Genomic DNA, 14,196 nt, shown 5'->3' with positions numbered 1-14,196 from the left:
AAACATTAAGATGTTTTAAAAAACTGCATTTTTTAATTTTTTTTATTTAGTAATCATAAAGCAAGTACATCAATATATTAACACAATTATCTTAAACTAGGTCAGTATGTTGCCAATGTTGATCAGATTTATGCGATGATTAAGAGGGAAGGCAGAATATCCTCATTTGCTTTCTTTTTAAAATATGATGCTTATATATTTTAAGACAGTGATCGAAAAAATTGCAATTTTATCTACAACTTTATTGCAAGTATAGGTAACTTTAACTACACTTAAATTTTTTTGGAAGAAGTTTCTAAAAACTTCTTTTGAAATGTAGTCCTTACTTCAGTACTGTTAGGAGGTGAACTTCATAGGAGAACTTACCTTAAACACATGTGCATGGCCAACTGAAGCAGAACCTTCATTGTTTAAGAAACCAATAAATTTGCAATAGCTTTAAATTCCATGACATATAAAAACTACTTTATTTTAGTATTCTAACACATGAACTTAGTTTTTTTAAAGTATTTTTAATTTTTTATAAATAAATATTGAAGTTCAAAAGGGAAATGAATAAGAATAATTAATTTTGATGCACACAAGAGATAGGGACAACACCAATAAACTAATTTCAGCTCTGTTCCATGAATTGGGAGTTATCCAAATATATTACATAAACTTTAAAGCGTCAGAAAAAGTCAGTGGTCAGAAAAATTACTTTACTTTTTTAACTTATGACAACTACTTTATTACTAATGTAGTTAGCAGTTGTTAATGTAGTTAACTTAAACTACCTTTTTTTTTTTTTNCTCATTCTTTTTTTTTTTTTTTTTTTGAAATGTAGTGGCTACAAACTACTTTTGAAATCTAGTTAATACTTCACTACTTTTAGGAGACAAAATTTTCTGGAGAACTTAATTTACACTCATGTTCAAAATAGTTTTGAAAAAGACGCTTATTTAAACGTGAAATATTTATTTAATTAGGAAATTATAATTATTATTAGGACGTACTAAAAATATTTATGTTTACATGAGCCAGTTATTCTAAATTATTTTTTACAAATGTGTTTTTTTTTGACATCCAAATTTTTAGACCCTTCTTGACAGTAAATATTTTCTTAAGAAATGCTAGGAATCTATCAAATATTTGCAATTTTATTAAGCGTTTAATGCTCTTTTTTTGAAATCTTTATAAGAAATGAAGTACAGAGAAAATATGTTCCCTTTCATTAAAATAACATCAAGTATTTTTTTAGTGTTCCACGAGTGTACATTCGCGTTTGGAAGTATGGCCAAAGTGACAAATTATTATTATTATTTGTAATGACTAAATATTAGTAATTATATTAGGGCTGATTGTGCTCCGGAAAAAATCTGGATTTCTGGATTTTTCGCTGACAGTGATCCGGATGTTTCCGGAGATCGAAGGTCCAGATGCTTAAAAAAAATCATTGATCACAGTAGTTTCCGGAAATCAAATTTTCAAAGGTGGAACTTAAAAACACAGTTTATTTTATTTGTTTGTAAGGGAGAGCCAGAAAGATACTTTATAAGCTTATATTCATGATTAATATTCATTTTTTATCAGTAAATAGTTGTTATAATCATAAACTCAAGAAAGAAAGACATATTTGTAAATTTTAATTACTTCTCCAGGTCATCATAGGTATGTGTAAATGGTACAGGTTTGTGTGAAAATTTAAATATATTTTAAGTAAACTAAGAAATATTGAGAAAAAGGAAAAAACCTTGTTTAAATTTTTTTTCTAATTTTTCAATTTAAACTGTTTTTCTTCTTTTTTTTGAACTCAAGAAGATTTCCCGAATTCTGACTTGGGCTCACAATCACCCCTGTTATATATAATGGGCTTGATTAGATTAAAGAAAAAAACTTGCTGCTCTAGAGCATCAAAATTGTTTTTATTAATGCTCGTTCGTAGGGTAAATCTAATTGACAGATCTGAAAAGATTTGTGCCAATCTGATATGAAAAATTAGTTGCGTTTGAACCTCAATTCTTTACTGAATTAATATTAAAAGTAATTGCCAAGAATCACTGCAAAAAACTGTCGTTTCTTTGTATTGCTCTACTTGCTACACTTCTTTTAAGAAGTAGTGCACTACACTACAAACTACGGTGGTCGAGCAGTCAGCGTGCCTGTCTCTGAAGCCATTGGTTAAGGGTTCGAATCCCAGTCATATTAAAAGTAATTGCCAAGAATCACTGCAAAAAACTGTCGTTTCTTTGTATCGCTCTACTTGCTACACTTCTTTTAAGAAGTAGTGCACTACACTACAAACTACGGTGATCGAGCAGTCGGCGTGCCTGTCTCTGAAGCCATTGGTTAAGGGTTCGAATCCCAGTCAGGGCATGGATTTTTCTGTCTCTCTCTCTCTGTGTTTTTCGCTATTGTGTGAAGTGAATGTAGCCCACCCTATAAACAGGTAACTGTGGCAGTGTAGCGTGGGTAATGTTGCTCGCCTCCATGACTTAGGTTCGCAGGTGCCCACTGAGTAACGTTAAATGAGCAACACTTCTGGCATCTTCCGAGGTGAAGAACAAAAGTTTAGTGCTTGCCGTTTAAAAAAAAAAACAAACACACAATACAAGAAAAAGTAGCAATTATAGTAGTTTCACGACATGTAGCACGCTACTTCCAACCTCTGTTTTAAAGCAATTTTTCTAGACTGCGTCAATATGTTGGCTATTGATCAGATTTATGTTATGTTGCATGATTTTGAATTTTACAAAAGTTGTAATTTCTTTCTCTTTTATTTTAGAGGGAAAGCAAACCATCCTTCAGGAAAAGAAGTGACCCAAACATTCCACGATCTAAAAGGTCAGTTTAAAATTAGATTCTATATGTTTAAGAGCAGATTCAACATGTTTAAAAATAGATTCACCATTTATTAACCCATTTTCGGCCAAAGGTGCGTAAATGCACCATTTTAAGAAATAATTTTTTCATTAACACTGTGGCGAATATTTTTTAATCACTTTATTTTTCTGCTGTTTTTAAGGGTTCTGAAGATGTCTATAAAATATTAGTTATTCAATTGGAGTAAATATTCTGTGGAGAAATTTTCAAAACACGCTAGTTTTTGAAATTCAAACGGTTATTGAAAATTTAATTTTTTTTAAAATTAAAATTTTATGGTGCATTAACGCACCATTGGCCGAATGCATGCGAAATAGGCAAAATCTGAACACCTACTCTTTATGCAACACGGTGCGTAGCGTTTTTAAAAAGTTCTTAAAGCTTATTTTCGGTTTGCATTTTTTAAAAGCCCTTAAATGTGCTTTTTTCATTAGGTATTTTTAAAAAATGCTTAATTTTTAATTTTCGGAAATGAGATTTTTTTTCTCTTTACGTTGTCGATTTTCGCCACATTATATGAGCTGGGTTCGGTGAGATTCTTGCACTCTCATGTGCAACTATGTTGCATTTTGCAAGATATTCTCAATTTCAGGCTTCATTTTTCAATATTGAAATGAAAAATCTCTTGATCATTTTATAATGGCCAATATAATCAAGAAGAGAGTTCTTTGTCAGAAACTAGTTATTTTATCATGATCATATAAAATCATTTGATAATTATTTTGCATTTTGTTAATGAATATAGTGCTGAAAAATATTTTTTGAGTGCTTAAAAAGTACTTAAAAGGTACTTCTTTTTTGTTGAGAGATTTGGCTACGCACCCTGATGCAAGGTTTCATAGTTTTATTGTGAAGTTTTAGTGTTATCAGAGTTTTATTGTGCTGAGGCTAACAGTGATCAACAAAAGATGCCATTAGGAACAAGCGTTGTTCTGAAGTTACATAGAGTTGTTTCAAAACCTCAGATGTACAAAATTTATTTTGATAATTTTTTCTCTTCCTATAGTTTATTTGAAATTTTGAAAGAAAAGGGTTTCTTTGCATCTGGCCCAGCTCATGAAAAACGCATAGCTGGTTGTATATTGGATGACTCCAAAAATATGAGTATGAACTTGTATAAAAATATAAATATGAACTTGTATAAATAAATTCCATCGTGGTTCCTACGATTTTGCATTCAGCAAGGATACCGAAACATGTGCAATGAATTGGAACAACAATGTGGTAACAATTGTTACTAACAACGGTACCATTTTTCCCCTTGTAAATGCCAAACAATACAACCACAAAGAAAGAAAAGTTGTAATTTTACAACTCAACGTTATTTCGGATGACAATAAGCATGTGGGAGGTGTAGAACTATGCCGTAGCTAAATAACGAATCAGATTCAAGGTAAGAATTAGTGGTGTCCATTATTTACAAACATCATTGATAGCGTTATAGTAAATTAATGGAAGCTAACTGGAATTTCAACTAGCTCAAAAATATCCCTTATAGACTTAATAGCTATTGCCCTAATAAATCAGAATCAAAGAACAATCCATCTGGTGAAAGTACATTACAAGTTGCCCATCATCAGCATCTCTACCGAAAGAAGTAGGGACTGATAAAATCGGACATACAATAAGTGAGCATGACTAAAAAACTCGCAGACGATGTAAAGTGTGCAAAAACCACTCAATTTATTTATGCATAAAATGTGAAGTCCATTTGCTTTCAGAATTTTTTTAATGTTTCCATTAAAAGTATAACTGTTGAACTAAAGGTATTGTTCATTGATCTGGCCAATGGTGCGTATGCATACCATTTTATTTCTTGAATAAAATATTATCTTTCATGCACGAAACTTATTTTTTGTCATAATGAATGTAATTTAAACATATTTCAATGAAAATAATACCATATTTTATAATGTTTTGTTCCTTGGCCTAAAATGTGTTAAAATCTCATCATTGTTGTTATTAATAGAAAAATTAATGTTTCAGTGATGTGGATGTTGATGATAAAAATAATCTTGGTCTAAATGAATCCAAAAGTTCTTCCAATTCAAGTTTGTCAAACAGGTTTGTAAAAAAAATTTCTTGAATTCTTGAACATGCATAAAAAACTAATCTTTTAAAACTACTCCATTAAATTATCCAACTTTTCTCTCAGTTATTATAATCACCTAATTATTTACCTACTACGCTAATAGCTTAAGCAAATTATATTTTCTCTCCTTTATTTCCTTATCTTCTTTTTTTATTTATCAGAAACTGTTTTTACCACCAGTAAATTACTTGTTATGTAAGATATCAAAATAAAATGTTGTAATATAATAGTTAATCTGTTTGATTTTCATAAATATTTTGCCTTTCATTTATTTTATTGCATAATTTAGGCATTTTGGACTTTTCAATCTTTGTGTTACTTCTTGCTCTTTTATTTAATTCAGAAACTGCTGTGTACTTTTATTAATTGCCATTATGCACTGCACTAAAAAATTCCATTTGCAGTCCTTATTCTTAAGTTAGTATATATTTTTTTCATAAGTTCTGTATTAATATCTCAATTTCATACGACATTTTTTTATGTCTTTGAATATCCCTCTCTTGCATTTGTTTTCTTTTTTTTTAACTAGAAACTGTTATTCACTATATTTTATCCTTTGCACTGCGAGGGTGACTCTATTGTGTGATTTATTAACCCCTTAACGATCGGTTGATTTTCAAGAAGATGGTCATAAAAGGGCTTATTTTGCCAAATACACGTATTTGATTAGTGTTGTCATCCAGTTTAAAATAAACTAACTATCTACAATTACCTTAAAAATATCCTGGTACTGCCATCTAGTGTGTAAAAGGAGAAATAAAATGTTTTCCGTGCAAGAGAAATGAATTAGTTTTATTCTTATTTGCTCGTTACTACTGAACACTCCGGCCTGGAAATTTCACGGGAGTGAGAAGGAAGGGGTTAAAGATATGAAAAGTCATATTTGTAATGCTGCAATGAGTATTAAGAAAGTAAGACTAGTTACAAAGGCAATTAAAACATTTATGCTCATAATGGAGTTAATGTGAAGCAAATCTAATTGGATGATTAATTTTGTCAGTCAAATCGTTAGCAAACTATTTGCTTAAAATGGTAGATAGTAGGTGCGAAAGAATTGATATGATGACATGCGTGTCATCTGCATATGTCAAATCTTGAGCCATGATGGCTCTGGGGATAGAGCGTTTGCCTTGCAATGAAGTTCCAACGATGTCTGGTTGGTACGAATTCCACATCCAGCTTGCACCAACAACACTGCTTACTTAAAATGTCCTCAGTGGTAGACAGATAATGGGTTAGAATCCCCCTGCTGTCAAGATAGCCGTGGGAGGTTTTCATGGTTTTCTTCCCCATGTAAGAGAAATGCGGGTTTGTTCCATCAAAAAGTCCTCCACGAAGACAAATTCCTCACAATGCTCAATCCAGGAGCTCCCTTGTCTTCTGTGTTTGGTTCAAAGTTACCAGGGTTGGGAATTGGACATTAATAGTCATAAACCCAAAAAATTGGGTCTGCTGTTCAATGACGGTTATAAAATAAGATAAAAGCTTAGTATGAGCAAAGGTAAGATCAACTAGAGCAAGCACAAAGACATAGAATTTAGAGGTTACAACAGTGATTTGGGTTATTTTTAGCAGCGTGATTTGATAATCACTAGAGCCCGGAAGTTGGATGCCCTTCTCTGCCTTTTTTAAACGTTTTCTTCTGAAAATGCCTTTTTCTTTCCTTTTGTTCATAAATGCCTATTTCTGTCTAATTTAAAATTTTTCTGCAAAGCTTTTTGTACTTTTGACCGAGCATAAACACAAAATGAAGAAGTACTGAAATGGTTGACTGTCATCCGACGTATTGTAATGCATTTATAGAGATTAGGACTTTATTCCTTTTGGGACAACTCCCTCCCTCTGAGGCAGTGGTCACCCCTCACACTGTACAATGGCTATTCATCTGAGCGGATAGGGTACTCGTGCTTGAGTGAGCAAGGCAGGTGAAAGACATTTTTCTGTCCATGAGATTGACAGTGTTGTTTGAATAGAATACAGAATACACTTAAAGCTGGAAATGCCTTAAAAGTTTTCTTTCCTAATATGATCCATCTAACATGCCTTGCTCATGCATTGCGCAGGATAGCAGAGGAAGTAAGAGGTCTCTATCCTGAGGTAGACTCGCTTGTTTCTAGTGTGAAAAAAGTATTTGTGAAAGCCCCTTCAAGTGTTCAAAGAAATTGCACCATACATTCAATTACCTCCTAAACCGATCCTTACTAGATGGGGAACATGGATTTCAGCATTCTCATACTACTGCACAAATTTTGAGGAAGTTACTCGGGTCCTTACCAGCTTTTCGGATGAAGAGGCAATATCCATAAGAAAAAGTAAAAGTCTGCTTAGCAGTTCTAAAATAAAAAATGAACTGACTTTTATTTCAACTTATTTTGGGAAGCTCCCTGGAGCTATTGAACACATGGAAAAAAGAAATAAGTCTTTGTCCGAGTCACTAAAGATTTTCGACAATACTATTCAAGAACTAATGTCTGTGCCTGGACCAGCTGGTGACAGAATAAAGAAGAAATGTGAAAACGTCATCTTTGCAAATACAGACTTTGAATGCATCAAGGACATTGCAAAAGTACTTTCTGGTGATACTACAGTTGCACTTACCATATCTCCTACCATGGCAAGTTGTTTTAGGCACACGCCCATAACCTCTGTCGAATTAGAAAGATCCTTCTCTTTGTTTAAAACTAAATTGACTGACAGGAGACAAAATTTCTCTTTTGAAAATTTGAAAAAGCATCTAGTTGTGATGTGCAACAACAACCAATCGTCAGAATAAATTTGCATACAATATTATTGTAAGTATGAGTTTTCAATTTTTATTTCACACTTACGCAGTTGAGGGTTTTTTTGGGTGCAATTATGTCCACTTCTTTTGTACTATTGCTACGACAGTCGAGTAAGATGAATATGTAGGTATACCGGATACTTCTAGCAACTTTTTTTATACCTTGGATACCTATATGGGCTTTTAGGCATTACCAACTACAATTTTGCTCCAATTTTAAGTGCCTTTTTTTAAGTGACTATTTCAAGCTTTTTAATTGCCTTTTTGCCTGCCTATTTTTGCATTTTTTATTGCCTGAAATTCCGGGCTTTAATAATCACATACTGAAAAAAAAAGTCAATTCAATATCTTTAATTTATTAGTTTTAAAATATGAATAATTTTTTTTAGAAGTCTGGACAGTCCTAGTAACTCATCTGAAATGGTGCACAGGACGCCGACTTCTGTTTCTGTAGATTCTGCTCCTCCTAATGTTACTTCTGTAAGTGGCATGTTGTCTGGAAGTCATGGTTTATCTTCTATGGATGACTCTGATTTAGAAGCTGATGCAGACCCACCAAATTGGCAAGAAAATGTTAATTGGGATGAATTGAAGGTGATGAAACCAAAAGAAAAGAAAAGGCAGGATGTTATAAATGGTAAGTTTATATACAGTTGATTAAATAATTTCGAATTAAAATATGTATTTAGAAATAAAATGAAAACCGAAAACCAAATAATATTATTATTTTTTTTTTTAATGATGTTAATTTTTATCTGTGCTCTAATGAGATGGAAAATATATGATATTTTAATAAATGATTCATAAATGATATTTTACGTTTTTAAAATTTTTTTAACCTCCTCCATCTTTTTGTCACACTTCACTCTACCCCTACCCTCTTTGTCACATGTCATGCTATATTACATAAACATATAACTCTCACAGTTTAGAAGCAGAAACGCTGTGTTATAGAACATATTTAAGATTTTTTAAAAACATTCATTGGTGTGTTTTAATGATATTTGCACGCATAATAATGATTATCTGTGTACTTATTTTGTAAGAAAAAATGAAGATTTACCACAAAAAACATAATTAATAATCATTAGTAGTAAAATATTAATATATATGTGCAATTGCAAACAGTGTTTAGGACCTTTAAGTGGAATATGCATTATTTATTATTATTTTTTTTTTCTAAAATTGTTAGAACTTTGTGGTAATGACCCAAATCTTTTTTTTCTTTCTAAATGGACCGAGTAGATTTCCATTTTATTTTTTAACTTTTACCTTAGACTAATTTAAACTTTAATCATGAGAAGACAAAAAATTTAATGAACACATTTTTTTATTCAAAATAATATCATTAGGAAAAAATATTTTAAAATAATGTAAAAAACAATTTAAACAATATATTTAATTTGTTGTTTTTAAATGTCTTTATTTCAACCAAAATGTGTGATGTGACACTTATTGTTACCTCCTGTTATAACTTGTGTCAAATTTTAAAAATTTTGCAAACCCCTCACTCCCCTCCAAGTGAGACATAATTTATGGATGGCCCCTAATTAAATTCATTATGCTTTTGTAGTTAAAACTGTTTGACTGCACTAAAAAAAAAAAAATTGCTTGCTTTAATTCAAAAGTTTAATGTGACTGATATTCATTAAAATAAGGCTAAAACTACTATGTTCTTAAATTTTTTTTTTAAGATTTTGCCCAACTATTAAACAGATTTAATTACCTCACTTACTCTCATTCTAGATTTTATATTTATAAAAACAAATCATTTTTATAGATAATAATTATGTTGTGAATATAACAGGTATAATCTGATTTATGACTTATTTACACTAAGTACTCCAGGTATCTTGAACATGTAGGTGCATACGACCTTTTTTTTATTCTGACTCTACCTGTATGAAGATAATTTTCTTAGTTACTTTTATAATATTCTATTATTTTTACTGATATGCTCTCCTTTTTTCTAAAATAAATGTCTGAAGAGGTTAAAGTTGATGCTAATAAAATTTAACCAGTTAATTTATTAGCTGATTTATAAAGAAAACAAATTATTTTTCTTCCCTGTGACTATTTCATGAGTTATTGTTGAATCATTAAGAGTTTTCTTTGATTCTTTCTATCTGCAGGATTATTAGACAAGATAATAGATCCATATAAAATAAAATTTGTTGTCATAAGTTTTAACTAATTAGTCTCTTGTAAAGTTAATCTAATCAATTCATTAGAAAGAAAAAAATCTAAATTTTATGTAAATATTTATTATATTTAAATACTTTTGATTTATAAATTTTTTTAAAATAAAATGTAGATTCTAGTGTTATAAACACAAAATTTTCTCATTTCAATGCTAATTGATATTATGAGGTGTGTAGCGTTTTTAAAAAGTGTTTAATGTTTATTTTCTTTTTTTAAAAAGACCTTAAAGGTGCTTTTTTCATTAGGTGTTTGGTGTTTTTAGAAAGTGCTTAATTTTCCCTTTTCCAAAATGAAATACAGTACCGAACCCGTTATCTGGAAATCGGAAAACCAAAAAACCGGAACAAAATTCGGTAAATTTTCCCGCCATTTAAAAAATAAAATTTTTTCCTGGTAAAATTTTAAGATTTTTCTTTTTTGAAAGATGTTTACCTTACCATCATTTTGGAATAATCATTAGTGTATTACTTCATCTTTTTTTCTTCTTTCTAAGATTATTTCCCCCAAATTTTTTTTTTTTAGTTGCTTTTAACAATAAAAAAAAACCGGCTTTTTGTAGCGATTCAGAAAACCGGAAAAATCAGTTATCCGGAATAGCGATGGTCCCGATCGTTACGGACAATCGGTTCCCTACTGTATTTTTCTTTACCATGTCGATTTTTGCTACAAATTATGTAAAAAGTGTGGTTTTCACATTGTTCTACTCAACAGTTTCACAATCCATTCCGGCGTACCATTATGCATAGTGTATGAAAGCTCCAATAATTTTACATGTTTGATGAAATACTTGTGGGTCCGCATGTGCATATACTGAGCTGGATTCGGTAGGAAGAATTCCTACTTCACCGCTGCATTTTGCAAAAGTTTCTCAACTACAGGCTTCATTTTCTGCCCTCTGAAATCGAACCAAAGATTCTCTCAAGTTTCAGCTTATTATGGGGATCAACTAAACATTGCCAAATTTTTTCAATTAATAACAACAGAACATTTTATTTCTCTTGTTAATTTCATTGGTGGTGAACCGCCATCGTCTTTGTCGCTGGCAAGCTAATGACCTTCTTGTTCTCCTCTTTTTAAAGATCAGTACCATAATCCTCAAGCTTGACTTGGGGATCATTCACTTATTACTTATTTTCACGTGGATCCACAAAGCAGTAAAGAATCACATAGTTTCATCTCAAAATTTCCATCTCCCTTTCATTTATTTATTTTAATAAAGATAGGAATCAATTGAGATTTTTAATCTTAATATTTTCATTGACCCACTAAATTCATGAAATTTTTTGAACTTTTATTATACTATATTTCTTTTATTTTACTTATTACTTTTTATTATTGTATTATTATTTTTAAAATTTTCAGTACTCTTAAGTTGTTTTATGAAAAATCTCAGTACTATTTTGAGGCAAGAGTTTAAGAAAGTATAAAGTGAGGAGCTTTCACTATTTTAAATGCAGAAAAAAAAAAACTTATACTATTTTTGTTTATCATTCCCCAAAACTTTAATTCATTTCTTAATGATCTGATTTAAAAACAATTTAAATAAAAATTTCAATTATCTCAGTTTTGTTAAATATAATAAGTGTAGGGACTGTTTTAAAATTTACTTCTGACAAAAATGTTTAGCTTCAATACTCGTATAAACATTTCAAAATTATTTAATTTTTTTAAATCATTTTACTAAAGAAATACTGTACTAAGTAATACATTTTAATAAAAATCTATTAGGGACCATTCATTAATTTACCTTGGTGATATGAATTTATTAGTTTTTTTAGTTTACTTAATTCTTTACTTATCTCTATAAATTCTGCATGATCAATAATATTAGCCATAGTAATGTTTTCTTGAATATGGTTTTATAAATAACTTTTATTGAAATCTAATAAACACACTTGATAATCTTTTTTAAGTAATAGTTAAATTAATTATAATTTTGAATTATACTTTTTACATAATTAAATAAATTAATTATTAATTAAAAAAATAGAATGAACCACTCAATATTGAATATATTTAAAAATTTTGCATAAATTGTTTTTATGTTGGCTAATATAATCAAGAAAAGAGTTCTTTGTCAGAAACTAGTTATTTTATCATGATCATGTGAAGTCTTTGAAAATTATTTTGCATTTTGTTAATATATATATGAAGAACTTGAAACAATAGCTTGAAATAAAGTGCTAATTTTTTGTTGAAAAATTTGGCTACACACCCTGTATTAGTTTAATTTTCTTTTTTTCAGAACTTTTCCATACTGAGAGAACTCATGTGAGAAATTTGAAAGTGCTTGACCGGTTATTTTATAAACCAATGCTTCAAGAACAGCTTCTGCCATCAGATTTTCTCAATTTACTCTTTCCAAACTTAGAAGAAATGTTGGAAATCCATACAACATTTAACAACAAAATGAAAGCTCGAAGAAAAGAAGAACCAGTTATTGGAGACATAGGACAACTAATGCTTGAAAGGGTAATTTTGTAGATTACTTCTCAAAGCTGTCGTTGATTAGCCGACCCAATTTTGAGTTCACGACTCCCAATGTTCAACTTCGTAACCTTGTAATTTTGGAGCCTAATCCAAAAGACAAGGGAACTCCTAGATCAAGTATTGGGAGAAATTTGCCTCCATGGTGAATTTTTTGCTGGAACTTAACCGTATTTGCATTACATGTAAAGGAAAAACACGAAAACCTCCGCGGTTAGCCTTATTCACAAGGAGACTCTAACCCGTAATCCGACTACCACTGAGAATAATTTACATTAGCACTGCTTTCGATTTGAGCCATTTGCGGAATTCGTATCGACCAGCCATCGCTGGGATTTAAACCCAATTCACCTCGTTGGGAGACGGACGCACTATCCCCTGAGCCACTACACCTCTATGATTCATTATTGAAACATTTTTTACTTTAACTCTTGTAGTTAGTTAAAATTAAATGCTTCCATATATTTTTTTCACTGATCAAAGAGGCTAATTCGAAATTTACTTCTTTTTTTTAAAATCAGAAATGTAATAAAAGTAGCTAGCAATGTATTTTTCCCTTAATTTACAAATTTGTTTAACGATTCTCACCATCACTGAAAATATCTAAAACAATTCTCTCATTATAAACAGAGTTTCTAAGATCCTTCAGATACTCAGATCGTGGCAGCAAAACTAAGAAAAATTAAATATATTTTATTTTTGTTTACATTCACACAATATTCAATTTCATAAACTCCAAACATCTGGTTTTAATTTTTAAGTTAAAGATAACTTCATAATTACAATATTGATGCTATGTGTCTAGTACTTTTTTAAGGACCGCATAAATCCTCTAAAATATTAAAATGCATATGTTTATTTCTACGAGCATTTATCACAATACAAAATGTATCTCAGTAAAATTGATGATAAAAACTTCATTGGCTTCAAAAAAATATTAAGAAGAAAATAAAAATTGATGTGTTTCGAATTTTTAAAAATAGACGTTTTTCAAGACTTGCTAAGCGGAAACTTCTACTACATGTGTACTTTTATTAACTTCTCCATATTTTTGGAAGTCAATAAAGTTTTTATTTTTTTGCTTCAGTTCAATAAGTTTATTCATTTAGTAATACAGCTTATTCAATTAATTCTCATGATATTAAAATAACTTTTACGTAAGATATTGGCGTAGGCTCTCAGATTCAAAAAATAATAATTAGTCACAACTTTCTAAAAAACAAAACAATGGAGTGAAATTTTTTTTTACTCTTAACCTTAAAAATTTATTTTTATGGTCGTCAAAAAATTTCGTTTACAATTGAAATTTCAAAAGTCGAATGAGAAAATGGCATGTCCACTTGAGCATTGTTCACTGAATTTATCCAACATATTGAATTAAGAATGATTAAATATTAATATATGTGCTTTAACATTTTTTGATCAAATAAAGCTATTAGCTGGCAAAGGTCACTGATGTTATCGTAAAAATATTTAAGAAATAGAATTGTGTATAGTTTAATTTTAAAAAGAGGGCTAACTCTTAACCAATCAAAAAATTCAAATTAGTTTTTTGCTCATCCCACTCAACTGGTTCCTAGTAGAGTGTTCTAATAGCGTCCTAGTACTGATCTTCCCCGTGCTTCAAGTTATCAGTATGCCAAATATCATCGTTTTCGAACGGATGATTTAGATGTCTATAAAGTACAGGCAGATATTTATTTATATGTATAGCAGAGATGATTGTGCTCCTGAAAAAATACGGATTTCCGGATTTTTTGCTAACCACAAT

General features: G+C 30.3%; 1 protein-coding gene across 2 annotated transcripts in view; it reads left to right on the top strand.

Annotated features, from left to right (window-relative positions):
- Positions 1-14,196, top strand: part of LOC107451140 (Rho guanine nucleotide exchange factor 2) — a 106,201-nt gene that overhangs the window by 61,147 nt on the left and 30,858 nt on the right. For both annotated transcript variants that reach the window (XM_043049517.2, XM_043049516.2), the window contains exons 24-27: positions 2,765-2,823; positions 4,849-4,926; positions 8,126-8,373; positions 12,184-12,410. In XM_043049517.2, coding sequence (XP_042905451.1) covers positions 2,765-2,823; positions 4,849-4,926; positions 8,126-8,373; positions 12,184-12,410 — 612 coding nt within the window. The remainder of the gene's footprint in view (positions 1-2,764; positions 2,824-4,848; positions 4,927-8,125; positions 8,374-12,183; positions 12,411-14,196) is intronic.

The sequence above is a fragment of the Parasteatoda tepidariorum genome, chromosome 3, assembly GCF_043381705.1.
Source record: "Parasteatoda tepidariorum isolate YZ-2023 chromosome 3, CAS_Ptep_4.0, whole genome shotgun sequence".
NCBI lineage: Eukaryota > Metazoa > Arthropoda > Arachnida > Araneae > Theridiidae > Parasteatoda > Parasteatoda tepidariorum.
The sequence above is the reverse complement of the archived record's forward strand: the minus strand, read 5'-3'. Positions and strand labels throughout refer to the sequence as shown.